The sequence below is a fragment of the Pleurodeles waltl genome, chromosome 10, assembly GCF_031143425.1.
Source record: "Pleurodeles waltl isolate 20211129_DDA chromosome 10, aPleWal1.hap1.20221129, whole genome shotgun sequence".
Lineage (NCBI taxonomy): Eukaryota > Metazoa > Chordata > Amphibia > Caudata > Salamandridae > Pleurodeles > Pleurodeles waltl.
Window position 1 is genome coordinate 240464306 of NC_090449.1, and position 26761 is coordinate 240491066.

Here is a 26761-nt window from a genome sequence, read left to right on the forward strand (position 1 = left end):
CTGGTGTTTTTCTTATCTTTATCTGTCAATTCACATTTTACTATAAATCCCTCTTTTTTCCGTCTTTATGTGGAAGCCACAAGTTACTTGTCGGGACCCGAAGTGTCAAAGTGGTTTGCCCATTCTGTGTCTGTGGGAAATCTGTCAGTACATACATGCCCTGGTTCTTTCGCTGCTTGTTTTTCTCGCCCTCACTCTTTTCTTCTCTAATGTTCATTTTTCTCTTTCTTTTCACACATCATTCATTATTTTTTCCTCTTTAGCTTTCAGTCTCTAGCTCCCTTGCCTTTTTTCTTTTGTATCACACATTTGCTCTATTTCTTCTCTCAGTTGTGTTTTCATTTTATTGTGCTTTCTTTCCCTTCTTTCTTTTATTTCTTTGCGACCCCTTCTCTTTCTTCCTTTTGTCTATTGTATTCCTTTCGCTTCTCTTTTTCTGCACCATCTGCTTTCTCTCCTGAGGCCTAGTTATCAATGGAGCAACACGTGCAGTGGCACCAGGGCCCAGAGACATATAGCCCTCACTCAACTCTAATTACTGCAGTATTTTCCTACCGAAATTGCAGTCAATCATTTTCCTTTCTTACATCAGGGCCCATGACACCATTACTACTCCACTTGTCCTCTCCATCTTTACTTTCGATTCCCTCTTTCCTTTCACCCTCCGTCCCAAATTATATTTTTGTTATGGTGTTTTGAGCATTACCCTCCAATGCCAAAATGTTATGTATGATAAAGGTTTATATGATAATTGTATATGTTTTAAGATAGAGGAAGAAGGTAAATGGAAGTGCTTTAGTTAAATGCTGGACCACTGGAATTATGTGGCAGGGTTGACCAATTTATGTATCAAGAAAAGTCCAGAAAGGAATTCACAATGCCAATAGCTCTAACTCAAGAAAATGTGGGTCCTATTGCATTGCAAATGCTTGTTCAGTATTGTGGTGGTTGTTCACCAGGTGTGTGGAGGCAAAGTCACCAATAATAGTTTCAATTACACATTTAGGGCCTGATTTAGATCTTGGCAGTAACGGCCCTGTGGCGGTTTTCCAACTGAAAACCTGTCTGCCGCCTTGGCGGTTCGTCCACACACCCAATTTAGATGTTGGCGGTCTCATAGGCGAAAGTGCACTTGAGTCCTGCTGACTCCGCCAAGGATTCTCATCCGCGTCAACGGCACCATAGGAAATAGTGGCTGACAGCGGGACTCCAGCAACCCTTACCACAATGCAGATTTGGATGTGCCTTTCTATTAAGTCGTTTGTGGCGGTCCGACCTCCACATCTGAGTTGGCAGATTGGGGGAAATGAGGTGAAAACTTTTACAAAATCTACTTCCATTTTCGACTGGACAAGAGTGGGTAAAACCTTCCGTCACTGCTCCCACAGGACCATGGAGACAACATGACTCCCTGTCGCTGAACTTGAATGTAGGGCACCAGCGTTGCCTGTGTATGTTGTGTGGGCACCGCATATGAGCTAGGGACCACTGCAGTCACATATATGTCACAATAATGTTATTAAATTACTGTGACATGTATATGTAGGGGGCATGATTGGGGGTCAGTTATGGATGGAGACACACTGGTACATCACACATATCATACACATCTACAACTGTCATTTTGGTGTCAATATTCATTGCCAAATAAATGCTGGCACCACAATGAGGGTACAATCACATTTGTCAACTGCGTCCATGTGTGCACATTGCAAGGGGATCTGTACCTGTCATGTTGTTCTTCGAGTTTTGTATGTGAAGTAGTACGTGTATGTGTGTGTGCGATGCAATTGGCTGGTTGAGCTGGAGTGGGTGATGTGGGTGTGCGAGTACCTGTGCCACTTGCATATGGGTTTGATGTTGGTGTGTATGTTGTATTGTGTTGTGTTGCTGCGTGCAACATTTATGTGAGTGATGTTGCATGGCGGTCATTGTCGTGATGTGTGTAGTTATGCCTTTGTGTGGGTGTGTTTGTGTTAATAAGTGTGTAGTTGTTGTGTGACGGTCGTTGTTGTGATCTGTGTAGTTGTGCCTTTATGTCAGTGTGTTTGTATGGATGGGTGTGTAGTTCTGTTGGTTGATATGGTTGTGTCGTCTGTGAGTGCAATGTCAATAGTGTGTGTATGTTGTGTCATGGCTGTACATCAATGTGTGTTTGCAGCATATGGGTGTTGTGGTGGAATGGCAATGGATAAGAGTGTGCATGTGTTGTGTTGTCTGTGATGCAGGTGTACATATATGGGATACAGTGTGTGTGTGACTTACCTGTCTTCCATAGCAAATGTAATTGTCCCATGTGCACTGGGTCCAGCGATAATCACCCTCCTTAAGCAATCTGCCACAGTACACTGCATACGGGACTGTAACACTAAATAGGGTCTGTGGGAACCCACCAGCCTGATGGCTAGAGAGAACACTCCGTTGTGGCAGTTGGCGGCTCAGGCACAATATATCTAAATACAGCAGGCAGAACACGGTTGGCTCGGCAGATTGGCGGTAAAACCGTCAAGATCTAAATCAGACCCTTTGTTCCAAAGGGATCCCGTTGTGGTGCTCAAAAAACCTATAAGGTGGTGGGCATTTCTTTTCACCAGAAAGACTAGTGCCAATTTACTCAGGAGAAATTACTGAGAAAAGTCCTGCTCAAATCAAACAAGACAACACTTTACTGGAAGATTTCCAAAGGATGGTGCTCCCGGGAATTTTGGAAAAGTATGATCAGAGGTGCATTTTGCAACACAGTTTTTCCATCTAATGGATGTTTTTATCATCCTAATCAGATTTAAGTATCTTTCTGAGACAAACTGTTTGCCTTATGGAAACACAGGATGGATGCATAGCACCTGTACTCCAGCAAGACTTTAACACTGTCTGAAAGCCTGTTCCAAGCAAATATTACTTACATGTATCTCCAGTTCTACATTTCTCCCTAATGGTTATCTTCATTAAATTCATAAACACTGCTGTCTCCGGTATGACGCCGTAGACCGATTTGTCCCTTTCCATTGGGCGACAGACTACCTCTTAGGTATGTCATCTGAGTTTATTCTGTAGTGCAGTGCAGTGCTTCCTAAACTGTGGGTAGTAGGTCGCAAGACGAGTTTTGTGGGTCAGGAAGTCTGAACAATAAATAAAGATACCTTTAAATTCTATGTTTACCTTGTCACATTTGCTGGTGCATTTAAAACAGAGGTCAAATCTTAGGCTATGTCGTCTGACAAATTGCTGCTTATTTGAACATGGGGATTGGTGTTTACTTTTCTTTTCTCTAACTGCAAAGTGAGAGGAGTTTTTAAAGTTAATTATGTGACAATCTTGATGGAGTACAGGGAGTATGAAAGGAAAGGCTGTAGGATGTTTTTTGCAACACACATAAAATGTAAATGCCTATAAATGAAGAGTATGCATTCAGTAAATAGGAAGGCAAAAATTAAACCTATTTATCTGTAATTCTAAAGTGTGCTGGAAATAGAGATTTTAATAGAATCAAAATAAATCAAGCCATTTTTCCTGGTGATTCACAATTAATAACTATTCACAAGACCTGATTTCCACATGTTATCATTTGTGTGCAATATAGTTTTATCAGTAAAATGGTATGTTGTTGCAAATTTAGTGGCAATTTCAATAGAAAATGTGCTGTCTGTAAATGACAATGCCCTTTCGCATAAAGCTTTAGTTACATTAAAAAATGACCTTGCCTCATGTACATTAGAGGTAGGTGAGTCACAAAAGTTGGTCATTCTAAAAATTGGGTTGTGGTTCTAAAAAGTTTGGGAAGCACTGTCGTAGTGGGATTATTAGGCAACGTATAGTTTGGGTAGTACTTAATGTTATTCTTTGCCTCTCCTGCCCTCCCTCTAATGACCAATTTAGTGCTCAAAGGCCACTAAATAATGTGGTTCGGAGCATATAGGAAAAACCCTAAATTACCTAAAAATGTGTGATCTTATGCTCATCAAAAGAGATGTTCAGTGGGTATGAATATTATAGATCAGAAGATGGAAAAACACTATGTATGGAGATATAATTCCCATCACTGATCTTGCACCAGGCACTGTATATCTCTTTTTAATTCCTCTGTCCCAGATAAAATATAAAATACCATCACAACATCTAGAGAGTGCTACAATGAAAATATAAAGGGCAGATGAATGCAACAGAAATTCTAGCAACGTAAAACGTGGCAGAATGCTACCAATCCACTTCTGTGGGCTACAAAATGGTTCATATAGCATCCAATAATATCAGATTCATACTCCAAGTAAACGCTGGGTGAGCTTCAAATAGTCTGGCTCTTCCTGTACATTTAGGGCACTGCTCAACAAGCATATATTCTGGCAATAACAAAAATGTCTTTCTGTAGCAAACCATACAGGTCTCAAGGAAGAGGATACAGGAACCTAATACAACCCTTAAATTATGCAAGTCTATACCATCATATAACTTTTAGTTTCAATGATTGATATAATCTTTTATCAGTAATCTATTCTGCCATAACACGGCTACCAAATAAAACAGGCGCTCATGCAAGGAATTGGAGCATGATGGGAAAGCATTGCTTCCCTTGATTTAAATTAGGCTTCCAATGTGATGTCTGAATCCAGCATAGGCTATTATTCACTGAAATGTTACTGACCAATCCGTCCCTGAGCTCTGTGTGTTTTTAATAGTAGCACAGACATCTCAGTCTTTCCAAATTGATTTACTTTATTAAATATATTAATAATACTACTACCGTCTATCACTGTGGTCCAATATTTGTTTCCCTTAAAGAACAGTGTGTTTGGTGATGGTTTATTAATAATCTGTTGAAGGTGTTGTTGTGGATGAAATGGCTACCACATGTTGTCCTGGTTCTGCATCATAGAAATTTCATTGAAGTCATAAACAAATGTTAGAATGATTCTCACAATGCTGAACCAGGACTTCAAGTAGGTAACCGTTTTGTATGCATTGTAGAATCTTGTTTTTGATAGCCATAAATGTTAAAATAGAACAGCAATCTAAAAAACATGGAATTCATGCAGCAATTGGGAATAAGAAATATGGGATGTATCTACAAGGATGACAAGGTAAGCACTTCACAGAAATACACACAAAAAACAATAGGTTTTTTAAAGTAGCTTGACCAATATTAGATTCTGCTCTTACTTCAAAGTCAAGATTGTAATTGTATGCAAAGGTGTGGACTGAGTTGAAGGTGGACATAGTGGATATGTCCATGAAAAGAATATGTCTAATCCAAGCTGCCTTGCACCTAGTAGAGTGGGCTTTATGTTTCCATGACAAGTCTTTGTCAGCCAGTTGGTAAGACCTGTTTATGCAGGCTCCAATCCAATGTGAGATAGATTGCTTAAACCTGGCCAGACTTTGTAAATTGTGACCATAGTTCAGAGACTATTAGTCAGATGTGCCTAAAGATTTAAGGCCTGATTTAGATCTTGGCGGAGGGGAATACCCTGTCACAACCGTTATCTAATCCGCCATATTACAATCCCATTATACCCTATGGGGATCGTATTAAGGTGGATGGGATATCTGTTACATTTGGGATGGAGTATTCCATCCGCTGAGATCTACATTAGGCCCTTAGTCTTGTTAAGACAGAAATGAATCACCCTTCTAACATCCAGTGGGTGTAAAGAACGATCCTCTAGAGAGGATGCATTGCAGGGTAATTTTGTGGTTAATGTGGTATTTCAATACTACTTTCAGAAGAAACGAAGGATAAGCTGTCATCAATACTCTGACAGGAACACAGCATATGGTTGAGCAGCTGGAAGGGCGTTAGTCAAGGAGTAGATGTAACTCGAGTAATTCAGTGTAGCACAATCATGTGGAATTTAGTAAGAATTCTCTGAGATTACGCTTTACTTATGGGAGAAAAGTAATTCTGCACTTTGTGCTATTTCTTAGCGCAAAAATGCCCCCTTACATCCAAAATGGAAGCAAGGGTGCATTTTCCACTGAGAAATAGCACCAAATGCAACAGAACACAAATAGCGAACACAAGAGGTTCCTCGCGCTGGTTAAATGTACACTTGGGGTAGGATTTTCCCCCAACTTACTAGTGACATTTAGGGCTATTTTCACAGCGCAAATGCATCCAAAATGGATACAAGGATGCATTTTGCACTAAGAAACAGTGCTAAAGGCAGCAACACACAAACAGCGAGCATGAGTGACTGCTTGTGCTCATTAAGGCCCATATTTATGGATGGTTCGTTTTGCTTTAGCACCATTTATTTTGGCGCTAAAACAGTGCTAACCTAACCCCATGTTTATATTTTGGCACTAGACCCGCCTAGCGTCAAAATATTGGAGTTGGCGCCATGTCTAGGATGCGCGAACCTACCTTGCGTCAATGAGATGCAAGGTAGGCATTCCCGTCCTAAACACAACGCTAACCCTGTAGCGCCATATTTACCTTCCGGCACAGGAACGACGCGCAAGGAGGAGGCAGACCCAAATAATGGTGCTAAGCTTGCTTAGCACAATTATTTAACGCCTGTGTTAGACCATGCGTTAAGGTCCAAGTTTGCCGAGTTCCATGGTGGAACACCAGGGAATGGGCACAAAGATGCCCACCCAACCCCCAGAAACACAACCACCCACACCACAGGGACACTGCTGGTGGAGGGAGCCCATCCCAGGTAAGTTGCAGGTAAGTATTTTTGTAAGTCAATGGGGTGCCACTGGGGGCCCATTACAAGGGCTCTCTGCCTGGCATAGGGTTTATTGGGCTTGCCCAGGGGACACTGGTCCCCTGTGGTGGGCATTAGGGTGGTGGGCATGACTCCTGTCTAAACTTAGACATGAGTCATTATTTGGCTGCTTGTGCGTCAGAAAATGACACTAGGCCGATTAGCAGCAGAAATGTTGCCGCTAACCAGCCTAACGTCATTTCTGACCCACTAGCGTCATTTCCGTTAACGCCTTCCCCCCGGCTAGCGTCTTTTTTTGGGCGCTACCCATTCCTTAGCGCCATCGTGTGTCATTACATAAATATGGCGCACGGATGACTTTCAGGAATAAAGTTAGCCGGCGTTAAGAAAAATGACGCACAACTGCGTTTTCATAAATATGGGCCTAAATAATATGCTCTTGCGTTAGGATTTTTTCCTCCAAATTAATCTTAATTATGCGAAGAGGAGTAATCACGTAATTACTGGTAATTTTGTGTCAAAGAATAACATGAAATTACCAAAATTGCTCCAATTACTCCAGCCTAATTAAAACTCTGCCCTGACCTACTTTTTTTAAGTTCAAACTATTTTATTTTCAAAAGTATAGAAATAATAGAAAGAAAAAGAAAAAACTGTTACATTGTAAAAAATATATGCACACTAAAGGGTACGATATAGAAGAGCATACAATCCTGTTAAAAAACAGCGATATACTAGACAAAATGTGGTAGCTAGGGTGGGATTAACTATAAAGAGAGGGATAAATTAGGAGTTGTCAATAGTAGAAGTGAAGCAGGATCAAGTATGGGTGGTCCGTGCAGGGGTACCCAATGGTAGAGGAGAGTAACGCGAAAGCACCCTAATTGGGGTGGGAATAAAATTCCTGAGTGTGAGGAAAGTTGAAGCAAAAATTAAAGAAGAGAGAGATCGAAGAGATAGAGAGAAAGAAAGTATGGGGGGAAAGGAGTGGGGGATGAGGTGGAGGGAGAGCAGGGAGAGGTAAGGTCCCCTGTTGTCTGGTGAAGACAAGAGAAGGTGGGTGGAGGTAGGTCTGCAAGGTGTAAGACGTGTGGATGTGGTATTCGCCCTGACATTCAGGGGCTATGGAGGACCCCCTTTTTGGAGAATAAGGTCAAGAGTGTTCCATAGGCCACGCAAGTGTGTACTATTGTATATTTGTTTATACATAATATTGTCGGCTCTTCTAGTGGCACATAGAATGTTCCACCATCTCTTGAAGGCGATTTATGTGGTGGATTTCCAATCTAGTAGAACTGTTTTGTACCTAGGGCTAGCATAAAGTTGAATAGGAGCGAAGTCGATCTAGACAATGACAGGAAGTGGCGCAAGGGCAACTTCAATGTCCGGCAACTCCTGAGGCAATCTTGAGAGGATGCTTTGTATCAAGGCAATACAGATGCTGTCATGTGTTTGGTTCGTTTTGACGTCAACAGGAAGGAGATGCCATTTTGCACCTAAAATGCTTTGATGCAGATGACTTTGAAGATCGCTCATAGTAATTTGAAGACCGCTGATAGTGATAATGTCTCACCATCGATGTCAAGCATGTTGTATGTTGGGGCCGACGCCTTCCACAACAGTGTTGTAGTCTTCGACAGTGATAGAGAGTGTTGGCAACAATGTTGATGGCTATGGGCCTGGTTTAGAGTTTGGTGGACGGGGTTACTCTGTCACAACCATGTCAGATATCCTGTCCGCAGAAACATAAATCCCATTATATCCTATGGGATTTATATTTCAACAGACAGGATGTCCATCACCGTTGTGACAGAGTAACCCCGCCACCAAATATCATGCCCTATGTCTTTTCACATCTTTCCCAGAACTTCTTTCTCTGGGTCTCCATCTGTGGGAGTCTTCAGGAGCTGCTGATTCCTTTTCTGTTGAGGCTGCATGCTCCCAGGGGGGTTTCTTATGTTTTTTCTTCTTTGCACTTAGATGTTCAGCTTGCCCCTGAGTCTTATCTCATCCCAGTTGTTCAAAGTTGTTTTAGCTATTTTAGTACAAACTGTGCATGCCTTCACCAAATGAGAGGAGGCTAGACACACCAGACACGTTTTGTGTGGGTCAGAGGCAGCCTTCTTTCTCCCACAGAGGGGGCCTTTGACAAAAACACAGAAGGCATTCTGACAAAAAGAACCTGCATATTAAATGCAAAAAAAGGCTTCACTCGGTTGCTAGATGACAGAGACATCTATTGAAAATGTAAAAATTTAAATCCTGAGACAACATTGCATAAGAAATAAGGTGTGAAATTCCTAGTATGTACCAGTATCCTTCACACACAAGTCAGAAGAAAAATTGATTCTTTGAGGCAAGTACAAGACATCATGGGTTATAGAGGCCCCTGCACTCTTAAAGGTACAGGATGCTTTTTTCTCAACTATTCTATATAAGCCTTCCAGGCGTAGTTTTGTTCCTCAGTAACAGACATGTAGGCAACAGTTTGAGCTTTAGATGTTGCACAGGAGTTTTAAGAAGGGGAAAACTGTCGTAATTTTATAAATGTTTAGCTTTAATAGGGTTCTGAAGGATGCATATGGTTCTGCTGGAGTTCACCCTAAATATTGAAATATGGGCAAATAAATTGATTTAAATTATTCAGGGGTCCACATAAGTAACAGGGAACTATTATAACCTTTTTTCTGATAAACGAATGAGAATACTTGGATAAAAAAATAAAACTGTTTCTGTCATTGACGATGCAAGTTACGGATCCTTGCTAGAAAACAACATTTCAGTAGGCTCGCCTTTCAGAGATCATAGAAACTGTACGTGAGAAGTGTTTAAGTTGAAAATGCTGTTCAGGGGCTACTAATCAGTAATCATTTTCATGATGTGTTTGTTTTTCAAAATAACTTATTTCCATGAAGAAACATTTGCTACATTTATTAGTACATAGGTATAGCAACACACCTCCTTTTGCAGTTTAAATGTCAACTGTGTACCTGTGATATCATTTCTTCCACCACCTGGTGGGCCCATGGCTGAAACCAGCAAGATGTCCACAAGATCTATTCTGGAGGTGTCCTTCTTGTCATACCAATGACCATGATCAATCCATTGCCTGAGAAGTTCAATCGGTGGCTGAGCTCCATACACCTCTTTCGCAGGCATGTTTAGATCATCTAGTGAGAAGCAAATTAAATATTTTCAATATATAGGTATTTCGCTATCAACATCAAACCAGCCGTTTAATTAGAGCAAGCCAGACAATTGTTCTTCCTCTTGCTGTCAAATATCTGTTTCGCTGGGATGGAGGACTACCGATGCCGCTGCAGGCGCTAGCCATAACATCAGTTGCAATCTGAGGTTCATGGTCTGAAATCTTCATAAAGATAACTACATTTTGTATCTATACAAGACTTGTGGAAAACTATTTTACAATATTCTTTAACTATATGAAGTTCATAATAGACAAAACAAAATTAAGTGAAAGGAATATAATACCAGTCGTATATGAGTTTTATTATGACCAATTGTGCCCCAGTTTTATGCTTCCCATACAGCCCAAGTGCCCATGTAGCCAAGTCTGGTAAGTAATAGTGCATATCTGGCCTGACACTCAAGATTTATGACTGCAAATGCAAACGAACATTCAAGATGAACGAGTGATGGAGCAAATTTGAACTTGGACTAAAGATAAATGAGAGTGGTGGCAAATTTAAAGATACACTAAGTACGACTGAGCCATGGAACAAATCTAAACATGTACTTTAGATTAATGAGTGATTGTGCAGGTCTGAGCACATTAAGAATTATTAGAACATTGAAATGATGAGAGCGCCACTGAAGACAAAAGAGTGGCTCCGGGAGAGGGGCTGGTATAAGGCTTGTGCTCCAACATTCCAATATTTGTATTTCTATTACTCCCTTTTTAATTTAGAACATTCCACCCACAGTGGGTAGCCCTTCTACCTCGGGCTAGCGGTTATTAAAGGCCCCCTCCATTGATATAGGCCCTTGTCTGCTGCTTGGCTCTATAAGCCAGTTCAGGGTGTTTAACAACGGTACAGCCCTCAGCAGCAGGCTATAAGGCTATCTTTAGTGATGTGGAAAATCTGAACATCAATAATGGTGGCAGTTCTTTACATATGGTGGGTATTCCTGGCATGATGGTGCTTTCTCCTGCATAATGCTTCCACTGCGGTGATGGTGATAATTCTTGACCTATTGCAGGTACTCTTGAAATAATGGTGCCGCCCTTGGTGCAATACCTGCACTGGCATAACACTGGCAATTCGTTATGCATGTGTATTGAAGCTATTCCTGCTACGATGGTGCCCACTCCTGATGCATCGCTTGCACATGTATAACATTGGAATTCTTCGCATTTTTATACTATCATGATTACAGACGAAGGATTCACTCCGTGAGATTAGTGTAATCTGTCTGCATCTACCTATGCATTCATTCATTAGTTCACACATTCACCAATCATCCAGCCATCCACTGATACACTCATTCATTCAACCATTCCTCAATCTATGACCATATTCACCAGGTACTTATTCACTCAGCCACTCAGCCATGGATCCATTATCACATTCACCCACTCACCCTACTGCACAACCACGCACACAAAAAGGCCAACCAATGAAAAATCACTTTTATTTATGAAGTAGCTAGAACTATTTTCTTTGCCTTCCTTGCTTAAACTTGCCTTGAGGTCGTCTACACTCATCTGGAGAGCTAACCCCTTCCTGTTTTAGGTCTATGTTGATATGCCCCGTGGCAAAACAAACCCCACCACTTTATGAGGGTGTGTAAATACAGCCTCTTTACAGCAAAATAATTTACTTGTGAGTCTCAGTCCCTTCATATGATTGTCTGATAGGAAGAGATTAGAAAAATTGTGTATGTAAATCTCACAACAGCAGATAGCAGCGAGACCAAGTTTTGAGAATCTGAAGGGTGGTCTTAGGGGAAAATGTTATCCATTATAGAATGGAAAAAGTAAGTGTGCATGCAGTCGGTTCACGTCTCTCTATATTTCCCCTTCCCTCTCGCTCGATCTCCATCTTTCTTTCAGCGTTTGTGTTAAGCACTATGAAACACTTTCGGTTCAAGAAGCCTGGATCTGAAACCCTAGCCCTCACCTCACAATTGCATTTTCCTGGTTCTTAATCCAATTGTAAAACAGGTTCATTCTAAGATGACCAGGTAAGATGTGAAGAGGACAGAATTCAATTTAATGGCAAATATTTGCTTAATGGAAATATATCTCACTATAGTTTGACAGATAAATGGAGAACTGTACTGTCAGATGCCTATCTGATGTCAGTAGGGAGGAACCTTGGCCCTTGATGGATAGGGTTGTTCTTCCAATCTCAGACCTTGGAAGGAGTGAAATGCATTCTGTGTTAGCTTGCTCTGTGTGACCTTTTATTGTAAATTACAGAATTAGTTAACAGCTCTTTTGTTCACAGTTGAGAATGGGTGGTAGATAATTACCAGTAGGCTTAATGCAGATTTCCTACTTAATCACCAGTATTTAGGCATATCCTTACCAACAAACACTATAGCCTTCTTTCCAATCGGAGGACCAAAGACTCCTTTTCTCCTTCGATCAAGCTTTGACATAATGATATCCTGAGTTTGATTGGCTGAGGTCCTCGCGGAAAAGTTGATGTTGTTGGGAGTGTACATTTCCTTTGGAAGTTTTATTAGGAAGCTGTTGGTAATTGCTGATTTGCCAGTGCCAGTGGGGCCCACCAGTAGCAGTGGTATACTGTGATCCAAGTAGGTTTTCAAAAAGAAGCACTGCCTGGCCGTTTCCATTGTAGGGATTGTGAGATCAGAGACCTGTGATACAGGACAATACATAACAAACAATCAGTAAACATAATTAATTTGTACAATAAAAATTATATAGTCCTTGGTAATAGAACATGAAATATATTCACATTTGCATGACTGTGAAATAAATAAACCATACAATCAATTTGTTTGTTTTTTAATGCTTTACATATCTAGGTATTTTACATATTTATTTAGGTATCAATGTGACATGTTTGAAAGACGACACTGTCGTACAGATCTAGTGTCATAAGCTATCATTGCAAATATGACTTTTAATTACATAACAGCAAGCACGCCTTGCAATGACACAAACTTTCCTGTCCCTTCATGTCTTTCTGGCACTGCAAGGCCTTGAGCTTGATATGGTTAATAACAGATGTTACCTTCCAAATTGGTAACATACGATGCGTGAGAACACCCCACTTTCAGGTTTTTCCTCTTCAAACATTTCACCAGGAAAAAAATGAAAAATGTGCATTGCGAAAACGACGCAGAATGTAGGAAGACCAAGCCATAATATGTGCAGAAACACTGATTCCCATGGTTAGTTCCCATTTCTCCATGGAAATCTTAGTACATTGTCATTATTGCCCCCCTGGGAGTACCAAACCCCATGGTGTTCCTCTGCATAAATTAGAATTAAGATTTTATTCTTCAGGAGGCTGTTGCAGATAGTTAGGTGTGTGACCAACTACTGGTAAGTACTGAGTGTGTCAAATGTATTCACTCTGTATCTGAATTATCCTCATATGCTCAACTACACTGGAGTGAACCTGTCTTACCAAGAATCCAGGGGAAGGATATAAAGGGGACAAGACAGAAGCACCGGGGCTTTTTAGCTCAAGTTATTTAAAGACCTGCGCTCTGGCCCTGCATCGGCAGTCTTTACAGGAGATACTGTCCTTCAATTCAACGAGTGGGAAGCCACTCTAGGAGTCAGCTGACGCTTTGGAAATTTAAGAATCATCTGTAAGAGAAGGTAATATGGTAGCATGGGATTTGATACAGGAACCAGCATTGGTCAAATAAGTATGTACGCAGGAAGTAGCATCCAGATGACCTCATCAATGCACATAGCTTGTGTGGCATGGGCCCTAGTGCAAAAAAGGAATTGGAGCATCCAGATGACCTCATCAATGCACATAGCTTGTGTGGCATGGGCCCTAGTGCAAAAAAGGAATTGGAGCATCCAGGTGACCTCATCAATGCACATAGCTTGTGTGGCATGGGCCCTAGTGCAAAAAAGGAATTAGAGCATCCAGGTGACCTCATCAATGCACATAGCTTGTGTGGCATGGGCTCTAGTGCAAAAAAGGAATTGGAGCATCCAGATGACCTCATCAATGCACATAGCTTGTGTGGCATGGGCCCCAGTGCAAAAAAGGAAATGAAGCCCATTGGCTGCTGTATGAACCTTGTAATGCAGCAATAATAAAGGTTCCCAGTGCCACCGCACCTGCTGCACCAATGGAAGCTAGACTTCTGCATGAATGGTAATGATGGCGGTTCCTGTTGTGGACCTCTAAGCATATATTTATCAAGGGACCTAGGCCAGAGTAGGCTTGTCAGAAGTTAGTGCAAGGCCTGTGGAGACAACTTAATGCGAGGTCCACTGGAGGCTTCTTCTGTTCTGGTAAGGTGTGATAAGCAGCGCCTCTTTCAAAGTATTTAGTGGAAGAGAAACTTAGCATTGATGTCATTCAGTTTTCTGGCCACACAAGCTGCTTCACTGTTAAGAATAATAATGGCAGGCGTGCTTGTAATTAAAGATCTAGAAATAAACACTGCAGAAGGAGATTGAGGCCTTGGAAAAAGTGGGGGCCGGGTATAATACCCCTCTGCCCCACTTCTGATGGCCCTTGGAGTGAGTGAAGGAATATGTGTTGCAGAGTTACCACTCCATATCGGTTGCTCATTCAGGACACCAGGAGCGAGCGGGTCAGTGTTTCCCCTGTGGTCCCTGTGCATGCCAGCTACACAGACAAACTGGAAGCGTCTGGCTGACTGGGGCCCCCTCCAGTTTCGTTACGCCACTGCAAGCTAAAGCAGTCTATACTGTCTACCAGCCGAGCTCAATTAAAGGTGTGCAGTCACACAGGGGACCTGTGCTTTGCTTTGGCCTTTCAATCTTTAACCAGCAGGCTTCGGGCATGACTTGGCACCACTCTGTCAGGTCGGTCACTTCCCCTTTATCACTTGTATCTTATATCTTTCTTGGGAAGTAACCTGGTGATTAGCCTGGTTACAACTATTTTTAATGTAACTAATGCTCAGAGTTGAAAACTCTGGAATAACAGTGCATTATTGTGCCAATGACACTCAACTTGTGATGATACTGTTGTGGCGTGGTTTACTGTTACATGTGCGGCCACCTTTCAGTCTTCCCCTATCGATGTGGCCATATGGATGGCCGCCACTACGTAACAACTAAACTCTAAAAAAACGTAGGTTCTTGTATTCCTCTGTCATTGGTGGACAATTTGGCGGCAGGCACACCTGGGCCCCCTCCCTTGGACTGTCGAGATACCTTGCAACCAGTACTTAATTTGTAAAAGATTAAGTGGCAGGGTTCAAAGTTATGTTCCAGTAACTCACACCCGGCTCCATTGAATTTGGAGGGCAAATTACCAAGAATACATGTCTTGATTCCAACTCGTGCTTCTTTTTTCCAGCACGTACAATCCCACCCCTTCTGTCTCATGCTTTCATGTTCTTTTTCAATCCCTGCTTTCTTTCTTTCTTTGTCATTGGATTTCTGTTATCCTCTTTCTTTCCTTTTTGTTTTTCTAGCTCCTGATCTCGGTCAAAAAATCTGATGAGAGGCAATAAGTGCAAGGCACCAAAAATGAATGCCGGTGGCCCCACCTGAAACCACTGGCTCAGATTAGGCCCTGCTTGCAAATTTGGACTATACATGGTCTTTTGCCCACCATATAAGTAAGCTCAACACCCCCACCCCCTATTTTTTTTAATTAATTAAGATGCTGAGGAAAATTGTGCCTTTCCTAATACATTTTTGTTGTACAAGCAGTGATATCATACAGGCTAGATTTTGGAAACACCGTTTGTCTTGACTTGCCACAATTTTTCATATTCTGCAAGTTATCCTGAATGCCATAGCGTGTCTCTTGATGGGCACCAAAAAACGGATAACGGGGTGCACCAGCTTGCCAATTTACACTGCCGTAAACCAAAAGGACACCATTAATGTCCTGGGTAGAGTCACTTCCTTCTACTTCTATGTCTTGTCTGCTCATCCACTCTGGAATTGATCAAGATATCTCAGATTCGAAAGAACCAACCTGGCGGGAGCTCATTTTCCAAATTTACAGTCATTCTTTGGAGAAGCTGCCTTTACAGGTCCATCTTACTAGGAATCATGCAGTTTTAAATAAGAAATCGTACATCATGAAATCACTCCTGCATAATTCATCGTACCTGGTGTTCATTCATAGGCGAACTACATGTATCAGCATGTACGGACATGCTACAGGTTCGCTCTACATAAACTAGCGGATTATGCCACATTGCTTGTCAATTATAACCAGCACTGAAAAGTCCTACGCGAGGACACCAGTTATCTTAAACCCATTCATCATGAAGACACATGGTGGATATAAATAAAATCTACTTCTTATTCCTACCTGCCTCACTTTTCTAACTGCCTTGATTGATGGACCTGCATGAGTTTGAAAGTACCAAGGGGCATAGTTATACTTTTTGGTGCAAAACTGCACAAAAGCAGTTTTGCATCAAAAGGTTTTGCACCAGCTTGCACCATTCTTGAGCGCCAGCCGGGCGCCATATTTATGGAATGGTGCAAGCCAGAGCAAAGGGTAGGCTAGCATTAAAAAAATGATGTTAGCTGGGCGGGGTGGCGGTATGGGAGAAGGGAGTTTTTGCACCAAAAAATGACGTTAGGCTGGTTAGAGTAAAAATAATTACTCTAACCAGCCTAGCATCATTTTCTGATGCAAAACCATCCATACCACATGACTCCTGTCTTACAAAAGACAGGAGTCATGCCCACCACCCTAGTGGCCAGCACAGGGGACCAGGGTTCCCTGGGCATGGCCACTGCACCCAGTGCCATGTAGGGAGGCCCACTTCAGGGCCCCCAATGGCACTTAACAAAATAAAAAAAATACTTACCTGTACTTACTTATACTTACCTGGTATGGGGTCCACCATCCTCCACTGTCCTTCTGGTGTGGGTGTCCCTGGGGCCTGGGGAGGGCACCTGTGGGCTTATTCCATGGTGTTTCCCCATAGAAATAGGCCCACAGGTCCCCTAACGCCTGCCCTGACCTAGGCGTTAAATAATGGGGCAAAGCAAGCTTTGCACCATTATTTGACCCCTCCTCACTGCTGTGTGTGATTTTAGCATGGGGGGGATAAATATGGCTCTAAGGCCATAGAGTCATTTTTTGTGCGGCAATGCCTACCTTGCACCTCATTGACTCAAGATAGGTTTCCACGTCCAAAAAATGACTTTAACTCCATAACTTTGGCACTAGACGGGTCAAGCACCAAAGTATAAATACGGAGTTAGTTTTGCACCGAATTTGCGTAAAACAAATGACGCAAATTTGGTGCAAAACAAGGATATATACTGTATGCCCCCAAGAGCTTAACATATTTGCCAAAGGATGTTAAAATTATAATAAAGTGAAAAAGTCCCTTTTCAAATCTCAAGATATTCAGAGCCCTTTCAAGCCAACATATCACCTTTTTCAAATACTAATATATCTAACACCACTGAACTTATTTACACCAAATCATGAGAAGAAGACTTTCTGAGTGAAGTTCTATAGTAATGCCAAGTTAATTGCTAAAATGTCCGATGGGAGCTAAAATGGGACAACATACCATTTTTTTAATTCTCTTTTCCAGGACTACTTAAAAATTGGCAAGTCCGACTTTAGACGCATACACTAAGCGAGTGTCAAATCTGGTGCAAATCTGTCAATGAGGACCAAAAATGTAGCCAAGTCATAATCAATAGAAAGTGGAGAGGAACCATGTATTCACAGTGGTAATCCCCACTGTGTTCATTATGTAAATATATATTCAGAAAAGTGCAGGTGACCCAGGATTGCATCAACAGGGACATCAACATGTATATGCAGTGATGCCTGAACTACCTATCACATGACTTACATGTTTATTTCATATTTTAAAAAGGATATGTTAAGCAAAAACAAGTTCATACCTTTGCTCCTGGAGGGATGGTGAGTTCTTCTTTAGTGATGTACTCAGTCCAGTTGTTCCACTGTCCTGAAGCTTGCTTATGGAAATAAAAGTCGTACACACTACCTAGAGATTATAAAATAACTCATTAGTACAAACGAATTCAATGACAGCCCAAGCTGTATTTAGTTTATTAAGAAACTACCTTTCACATATGGCCTCTTGTATAAAATTAAACCAAGAAAAAAGACTTGCAGTACCTACAACCCATGCAAGATGGCGCAATACATCACAAGAATTAGGAGAGGTCAAATCGACCAATTCTTCCTCATAGAACTACTCTTAATTAGAACATTGGAATTTTCGGATCTCCATGGCAGACAATGGAGTGCTCCGGGCTTTTACTGGCCGGTAAAAGCCTGGAGCCAACATTACAATGTTCTCTTTGTTCACAGCAACAGCTGAGTGGCAGAATGTTCTAATAGCCTTAGAACCTGCTGTAGCGGGCTCTACCGGCCATTAAAGGCCCTCTCCCTTGTTAAATGCGGGAGCGGGCTTTAATGGCCGGTCGAGCCCTCTACGGCGGGTTCTAAGGCTACATTAAGTGGCGAGCATTGGGTCTTTAATCAACTTAATGATTCTGTGATTCCCATTGTAAACAGCAGAAAAGTAGATCTTCACTGGTCAACCACTATTCACACCCTTCCCATACACAGCTGGCTGGAATGCTAACTCCATTTTCTAAGAAAATGCAAAAATCAACTCCTTGAACCGTATATGGCCCTAACCATGCCCTTCCGAAAGCCAATTTGGCCGACTAACATTAACATTTGAAAATCTACGAACAGCTCTTTCATTTCCCACCCTGGAATCATGATCAACCAAAGCTTTCGCTCTTGCAAGTCTAGACAACACAATATTGAGAAGAATGCAAAGACGACCCAGTGACAGCTTTATTAATCACCCGAATAGGTAGCAGCTCATCCCATGATATAATGAACAATAATGAACAATAGTGTTCTTTAATACTTTGGTTTCAGGGCCTTAGATAGTACTAGGCCTGCCACACTGGGAACCGCACCGACATCCACCGACCACGCATGCTACCTAAGGTTCATCCTGGACTCCTCGCTGTCAATGACCCAGCAAGTCAACCCCGTCTCTTCCTCCTGCTTCAACACTCTCTACATGCTTCGGAAGATCTACAATGGATCCCCACCGGAACCAGAAGGACGGTCACCCAAGCCCTCGTAAGCAGCAGACTGGTCTAGGCTGGAACCACGGCCAAGCTCCAGAAAAGACTGCAACGCATACAGAATGACACCGCACGCCTCAACCTGGACATCCCTCGCGACAGCCACATCACAGCACACCTGAGAGACCTGCACTGGCTCCCCGTCAACAAGAGAATCACGCTCATGCTCCTCACCCATGCTCACAAAGCTCTGCACAACGCCGGACCAGAATACCTCAACAGACGACTCTCCTTCTACACCCCGACGAGCCAGCTTCGCTCCGCTGACCTTGCCCTCCCCACCGTTCCACGCATCCACAGAACGACTGCCGGTGGAAGATCGTTCTCCCACCTCGCTGCCAAGACATGGAACACTCTTCCGATCCACCTGCGACAGACACAGGACCTGCTAACCTTCAGGAGACACCTCAAGACATGGCTGTTCGAGCAGTAGCAGCACCCCTCCCCCTCAGCGCCTTGAGACCCTTACGGGTGGAGTAGTGTGCTTTACAAATGCTGTGATTGATTGATTGACACTATAATTTGTTTGGGTGGCCAGGTAATTTCAGTACCCCTGACTCTCAAACAGTAGACTAGTTAAACGGTTATGGCTTAGTTCACAAGGTGATAGCTGGTTTGAACTTACTCAGCTACAGGAATTGTTTAATTACAGTATATATTTAAAATAAGAATAGGTCTTTATTCCCAGCAGGAAGAGGTAGGGCAATAACAAATACACTTGAAAGTAAAACACACTGTCCTTTCACCTTCTGGGATTGCCACCAACTCTACATGTTATTCTAACACTTTGTTTAGAGATGTAGCCCATTTACCATTACAGTCTGTGGAAAATGCTCTCCTATGAGCAGGGATTGTGAAGGTCTTTGACATAAGGTCCTCATGGGTCTAATTGTTTTATTACAGGTTTTACACGTTTTATTACAGTATTTAGATCCCACCCTTTCGTAAATGAGGAGAGGTGTTAGAAGGGAGTTACACTGTATCTCAAAGGGCTATGACATGCCTGTAAATTGTCTAAGCTTTTTGGAAGTCAGAGGTTCAAGGAAAGTAGTTCAGTGGTTCAGAGCCAAAGGCGTGGATGTCTACATCAAAAGTTACTGGCACCGTTCAAGGGACCTATTGCGTTTTTCAAGGGTTATTGGAAAAAGGAAAGGGCCTAGCTGTTGACACTTAATGGTGTTTGGAAGCTTGGGTTCCTGTATGTTGGAAGCAACCAAAGGTGATAAGAGTTTTCCGCCTAACTCAAAAACAGGGGAAGCAACATGGGCCGGTTGGCACCTAAACAGAACTGGTGAACCTTAGTTAAGATTGTTTGAGTAAGACTGAAACCATAACTGTGGTATCTTAGGAACTGTATGGTTTCTGTAGTTTCAGGATAATCCGACTTGTGCAAAGAGAAGCATCTTAAGTATCTCAGTTGAAAAGGGATACCACCAAAAGTATTACTCTGGCTCAGTCACAAAGGATATGGGTACACTATAAAGTCAATAAAGGTTTAAACAACCTATGAAGGTCAATTTTACCATCCAAGCCTGGACTGTACCTGAGCAATCACTAGTGGATTGTAGTGAATGTGTATAGGACTACAGACCGAGGAGGATGTGCAAGCACATTAGAAGATGCAGTCCTTCCGTGAGTCCCTCCTTTGATCTGAATGTTGCAGATGTAGTTCAGATTCAGTCCAGCAGGACTTTAGATGCTTGTAGCACCTGAAAAGACTTTCCCTTAAAAACAGATTTCCACAATTCTCCACAAGATGGGCCATGGTCTGATCCCTGAGTTCTCAGCTCTGCTTCAGGGAGGCTAGCTCCTCATCTTTAAGGAGGGCAAAGTAACAGGGTAGTACCCTCTGGATCTAGGCTTCTTTGGAGCCTCGGCTGGGAACAGCAATAAAGTCTCAGCCCTACTACAAAATCATCTCTTAATTGGTGTTGCAGAACATCTTCTGAAACCAAAATGAAGACAAAATACTGGTTCTGGTGGGCCAGCAGGCTTGGGAAAATAGGGTACCTTGTCTCCACACTATGCAGTCTAACTGCTCATCTTCCAAACAGGGGCAGTGATTCAGCACTCTGAATCATTCTGTTGCACTGCAGAACAATGCCTTGCTCTGCCCAGGCAGGCAAACTGGTACGAAACAGGTAATTTAGCAATACACATTCCAGGCCAGAATGTGAATTATACCCAAGATGCCAGACATTGATAAGACCACAATGGGTGTCTTGCAACCTGAGTACCTGAAGCCAGAATGGCTTTAACCCTGATGCAAAGAACATCCTTTTTTACTGCATGCTATGTGTCCCAAGAGAGAGGATACCATTCACTAAATGCATGATCTCTACACAGGCTGCATTTAGGACAGGCACACGTCACACAATCAGAAAGTAGTGAAGGATCAACATTATGGGGGATGTGTTGTTAGGCACATCTCTGAGGGTTACACATGAAAAAGACCTGCACTCCTATATACAAAACTATCACCACCCATGAAAATTCCTACAGCCTTGGTTACAACGTGGTAGCTACCCTCCTCAATCAGTTTGGGTACACTTTGTTTTCACCCCCCCCCCCCCAAAAAAAAAAAAAGTGGAGAGCCTGCAATGGATTTAAAGATGGTGAGATTACTGATAGAAAACACATTGTCAGCTAGGCCAGTTTGAACGGGAAAGCAAGAGACAGCTGACCTCACTAGGATTATCACTCCTAGAATGAAGAACTACCTGATCTTGTCATAGTAATGTATTGAAGATGGAATGACTCAAAGGCCCATTTAAGGTTCGGTGAGAGGGCCACAGTGGAGCATGGGAGGCAGAGATCCAATATTCACCTGCAGGGCTTTCCCTACGGGGGGCAACTCCTGCACCTGAAGTTTGCAGCCACTCTGGCAGGCCGTTTTGACCGGAAGTGCTGCTGCTGATGCGGCGTGAGCACTTTTAGTAAAAATACGTGTTAGGTAGACCACAATGTTGTTGCTGCCTGCTTGTCATGCTTTTTAATTTATAAGAAAGCCCGGACATACATACACAAAAAAATGTGTTCTCAATAGGGCGGGCTCTAGGTGTAGACAAGCTGGTGGCCTTGTAGTGGTGGATGGTCTGTTGGTCAAAGGTTTCCACAGGCCAAACTGGCCATTGGGAACCTGGCTGAACTGCATATTTAGTGAGGTAGGATAGCTTCTGGTTTACACGGATGCCCTGGTCCGCCAAAGCAGATGGCTGATGCTCTGGGAAGAGCACTGGAAGCTGAATAAACATATCTAATTAAAATGCTGAAATCACTTCAGGTCGCACAGGCAGTTTTTACTATAAGAGAATAGTTAAGGGAGCTCAGCTGACAAAGCCTGCTGCACACTTCACTCATGTGGCATATGTGGCGCTGCTAGGATGGACACTTCCAGATCCAATAACCCAAAGAGCTACAAGCCAGATGAAACTAAGTCAACACTACTTTATGGTTATCTTGAACTGGAACTTAATAGTTGTTTTGAAAAATGACAAATTGTAAGTATCTAAAATAAAGATTGGCTAAAACCCTACAAGTGGAGGAGTCGAATGTGCAATTGTTGATTGCTGTGGCCCACCTGTAGCATGTTGCTATCCTGAGGAAACAAAGATTTTCCTCAATGTCTTCCTGTCTAAAGATCTGTGAAGCACCCCTTTATCAGTCAACTGTGAGCAATCAGAATCACAGCTGTGCTGGATTACTTAAAAGTGCGAAAAAATACACAAAAATGCATACATGCTGAAAGTTACACATTTTTGATTTTTATGTGGCATTTTTGGCACAAATCTCGTAATACAGCATAAAAAATACAATTGAGCCTATCTAGCGCCAACCTCATCAGAAAAGGGCATAGTGAAGAGTATAAATAGAACTAAATGGAGATGCAAATGGTAGGTATGAAACTAGTAAAAACCTGGTCTGTCGGGATAACTACAACCATAGCAGGATAAGCAAAAAATAGTTTTGGGGAGAAGAGGGCTCAGAGCACCATTGCATCATTGCTTCTTAGCACAATTTGCAAAGCCACATGTGATAATGCAAAAGGGGCCAGGAGTTCACAGAGTCAGACCAGCACCACTGATCACCAGTATGAAATACCTCAAATAGGACTGTCTCATACGTACAACTTAAGTACACACTTGGCATTTGTTCCTGCTTGTTGTCCGCTGGGGCACTTTGGTATTACAGAAAGGGCTGCAGACACTCTTCCTTCTGTAATATGGATTACGCTGGCTCCAAGTGAGTACTTGTGTGATCCAAAGGGGACATTCACTCTTACGTTTGGGGACATTACCCCATGCATTTGAGCATAACACTTTGGCTTTCTGCATGCACCATTTAACTGACGTGTGCCCAGGGGGGGTGTGGGTGATGCTCTGATATTGTAGCACATATGGGGTGATTTAAAGTCAGCGTTCCCCGATTGTGCCACTTGGAATGAGGTTATCAGTCCAAGGACTACCGCTTGGCACCACTCTGCTGGCAGGTTCACTTATATCCCTCGTCTTCAAAATGTGGCTGGGCCACTGGCAGTGGAAGAGAGCACCATATTTTCAAACCACAGATCTATCTTTCACTGATGCTATTTCTTCAACGCATGTACAATCTGTCAGAGTTTTTGCCTGCACTAAGAGAGTATTTTTGCCAGACACAAGCGATTGATAATGTGCCATGACACAGGCAGGTACAGGGCACCCAAGGTCCTATATGGCCGCAAGTAGTCATTGAAATGCACCACTTACTGCAAAAAAAGTTCACAACGAGTACAAGGAAATTGAACCACACAAACCATATGAGCAGTAAATACCTTTTTCAGGGAAAATATTATTTTTGGTGAGCTTTACACTTTTGGGGCGTGGATGTTCCTCATCTGTTCCTGAGAGCAAATTACGATAAAAAACATCAAATTTCTTTCTGCTGTCATCGTTGATGGTTCCGCCGATGGTCCAAACCAATGTAAAAAGGAAAAGTCCTTGTAGCCAGAGAGTAATTTGCTGACTGGACATGGGCTCTTTTTCTTCATCGCCAGAACTTGCGATTTCATCTGTAAAATATAAAAAATATCATTATAATGAGTCTGCTTACAATTAAAAACTCTAAATTTTTAATATGGATATTTCATATCAGGGCCGCTTTAGAGCCCCCAACCCCATGACCACCTCCTCGGATTCCCTCACTACCACCCTGCAAATGTGCCCCTTATCTCTCCATAGCCCCTCTCACATACATTTAATTTTTTTTAAAGCACTGGTAAGGGCTAAATTCACTAATCCACTCAGCTATCCATACAAAATATAGTTATGTTCTTTGCAACAGGCATATTAACCCTCTGTGCTGCTTTATGGAGAGGCAAAACTGCCACTCCACAAAATACTGATCTCTCTCTAGGAAGAACATTAATAACGAGTTATCTTGACATTGTAATTGCTTCCTGAAGGCTGGGCACACAGGGAACGTCCCAGCAGGTGCTTTTAAATCGCAGGTTTCCTAAGTTAATACTAAACACAGCGCCCCCCTGAGGTCAGTGCCCATCAATCCAGGTCAGCACCCGGTGCGGCCGCACCGGTCGCACCGCCCTAAAGGCGGCCCTGTTCCATATTATAGTCTGCTTTGTTTTCAACGAGCCTTGGACTAAGCATTGACTCTTCTTTGAATGTTTCACTTCTTTTCAGACACCTCAATTTTAAGTGCTATGGAACACAACAGCAGCACGACCGCTTCTCATCTCAACCTCAATGAAAACAGGCTGAAGCTCAACTTTCGGTGCACATAAAATTAAAGAAAACCTATAAGTGCAAAAACATAATGCTATCTTTACAATGACTTTAGTCGTTACCCTACTTTTAAGTGCAAAACTAGCCACTTGACAACAAGTGGTGGGGTCATCATCTGGTTCTATAAGCTATTAAAAGCTGTGCCCAACTGGCAGGGTCGAACTGGCCTATAGGACGATCAGGCTATGTCCGATGGGCGGGTCTAACAGGTCAGTGTGTGGGTCAGTTTCCTGGCTGTTTGTGGGCCTGTTTTAAGGTCTGCTGGGCGGGTTTCTACAGTTAATGCCCCTGATAGTAAAACAAAGGTTGCATGCATCTAGCTCAAACCTTTGCGGTCTTCTATACCCTCCAAAACACGTACACACTTTTTTTTATTGTCTACACGCCCAAAACTGCCCAATTTTGCACATATTGGGTACTTTTTTTCAGTATCAAATTCACTTTTATTCTGGTGCCCGGGCCTATTTTCTCTCCCAGTCCGAGCCTGAAAACCGGTGCTATGCAAATATCCTGTACGTGGCCAGCTCCCCATTCCATTAACTGCCTCCGCTCGTTTTCAAAAGTACGTCGCGTGGACAGTTATGGCGATGACGAGAGCGGTCTGAGGCTCCTATCTGTATTCACGAACCTGAAGAATTCTTGCGATTCACAAATGTATCAAACTAGATGTGCGGTGCGCCCCAATGCACAGTTTTACATGTAAGCATCTGCATAGTTAAGAACTTTTAAACATCCACATACATTCTCTTGCGACTCATGACAAATACGCCAGACTGGGTGTGAACGGACCCAAGTGTTCACGTACATTGGAGATGTAGTTCTTATGTAATATACAATACGTGTGCTAAAGATATGCAGGTCCTACAGCACGCAGAGCAAGAATTATGAAAAAAATGAAGAACGTGCGTGCAAACTGTTTTCTGCAAACGGTTCTTTACTTACACAGTCATCAATTTTCGACAAATGCTAACTCTTTATACAAGTACTTTTTGTAAAAACGCCTTGAAATGGTGCCCCTTCGACGTTTTCGGCATGATATACAGTGGGATATTTTAGGTGTAAGTTAGATGCTCAGATAGGGGCAGAAAGCGCATGCTCGAATGTGACTACTCACAAAGTGACTGCTTTATGGGTGGTCACTAAATGTTGCATTGCATGTCCTTGGTCACTCCACTGACACTCGCCTGGGAATGCTCACTTTTGAAAACCCTTGTGAACACACAACACATACGCATGCATTGCTTCGTTGTGATCCAGTTGCATTGTCAGTATGCTTAGATTAGGACTTTTTCCAGAAGTAAGTCACATTTAACACTAAAACTAAATTTGAATTAATATTTCCACATTTAAAGAGAAAGACATGATTGAGATTGTCAAGTTTTTGCAAGACTATGTGGACTTCTCTCATATTGCGTATGAGATGTGTGTACATTTGGAAGGAATTAAAATTATTTTTGTGTTTGCAATTTTTTTTCTTTTTTTAGGAAATGGACTTGCTTTTAAAAAAAAAAAAATATTGGCAGTTTCCAGCGGTACAGTACAGAAGCATCGTATCTTGATTAGCCGAGCAATGCAGAATGTGTTAAATAATTGCACAGCAGAAACTTCAGTCCCGGTGCCAGTTGTCTGAAAGTCACTGTGGATCAGGTAGAGATGATTACAGACGACTGAACAAGGCACGAAAGTACTACCCCAACTACAATCGGGTTCGTTTACAACCTTTTTAATTATTCAAGCATTGGCAATGCAAGGGGTCTCGCACTTGCCCCATTTAGAGCTACTGGCGTTGTAAATTCCCACCTGGACTTTTCTTGCCACATAAATTGAGAACGAGAATGAAAAGGAAAACATAAGTTGACATAAGCGAGCTGATTCAAAGCGCCATAGCTCCCATGAGAGCCAAGGAGAGACACAAAAGGACAAATAAGTTCTCTCACAGTCAGACATTGGCAGTCGTGCAATTATCCACGTAACAGGGTCAGTCTGCAAAGTGGTAACAAAACTGCCCCAACGAGGGACAAAAGAAA

At 42.4% G+C, this 26761-nt stretch overlaps 1 protein-coding gene across 1 annotated transcript in view; it reads right to left on the reverse strand.

Annotated features, from left to right (window-relative positions):
* DNAH3 (dynein axonemal heavy chain 3) overlaps positions 1–26761 on the reverse strand; it is a 536699-nt gene that overhangs the window by 141872 nt on the left and 368066 nt on the right. Inside the window, exons 40-43 of the mRNA XM_069210285.1 lie at positions 23768–24004; positions 17725–17828; positions 12221–12515; positions 9659–9838 (exon numbers count right to left, since the gene is read on the reverse strand). Of these exons, the coding sequence (XP_069066386.1) occupies positions 9659–9838; positions 12221–12515; positions 17725–17828; positions 23768–24004 (816 nt within the window). The remainder of the gene's footprint in view (positions 1–9658; positions 9839–12220; positions 12516–17724; positions 17829–23767; positions 24005–26761) is intronic.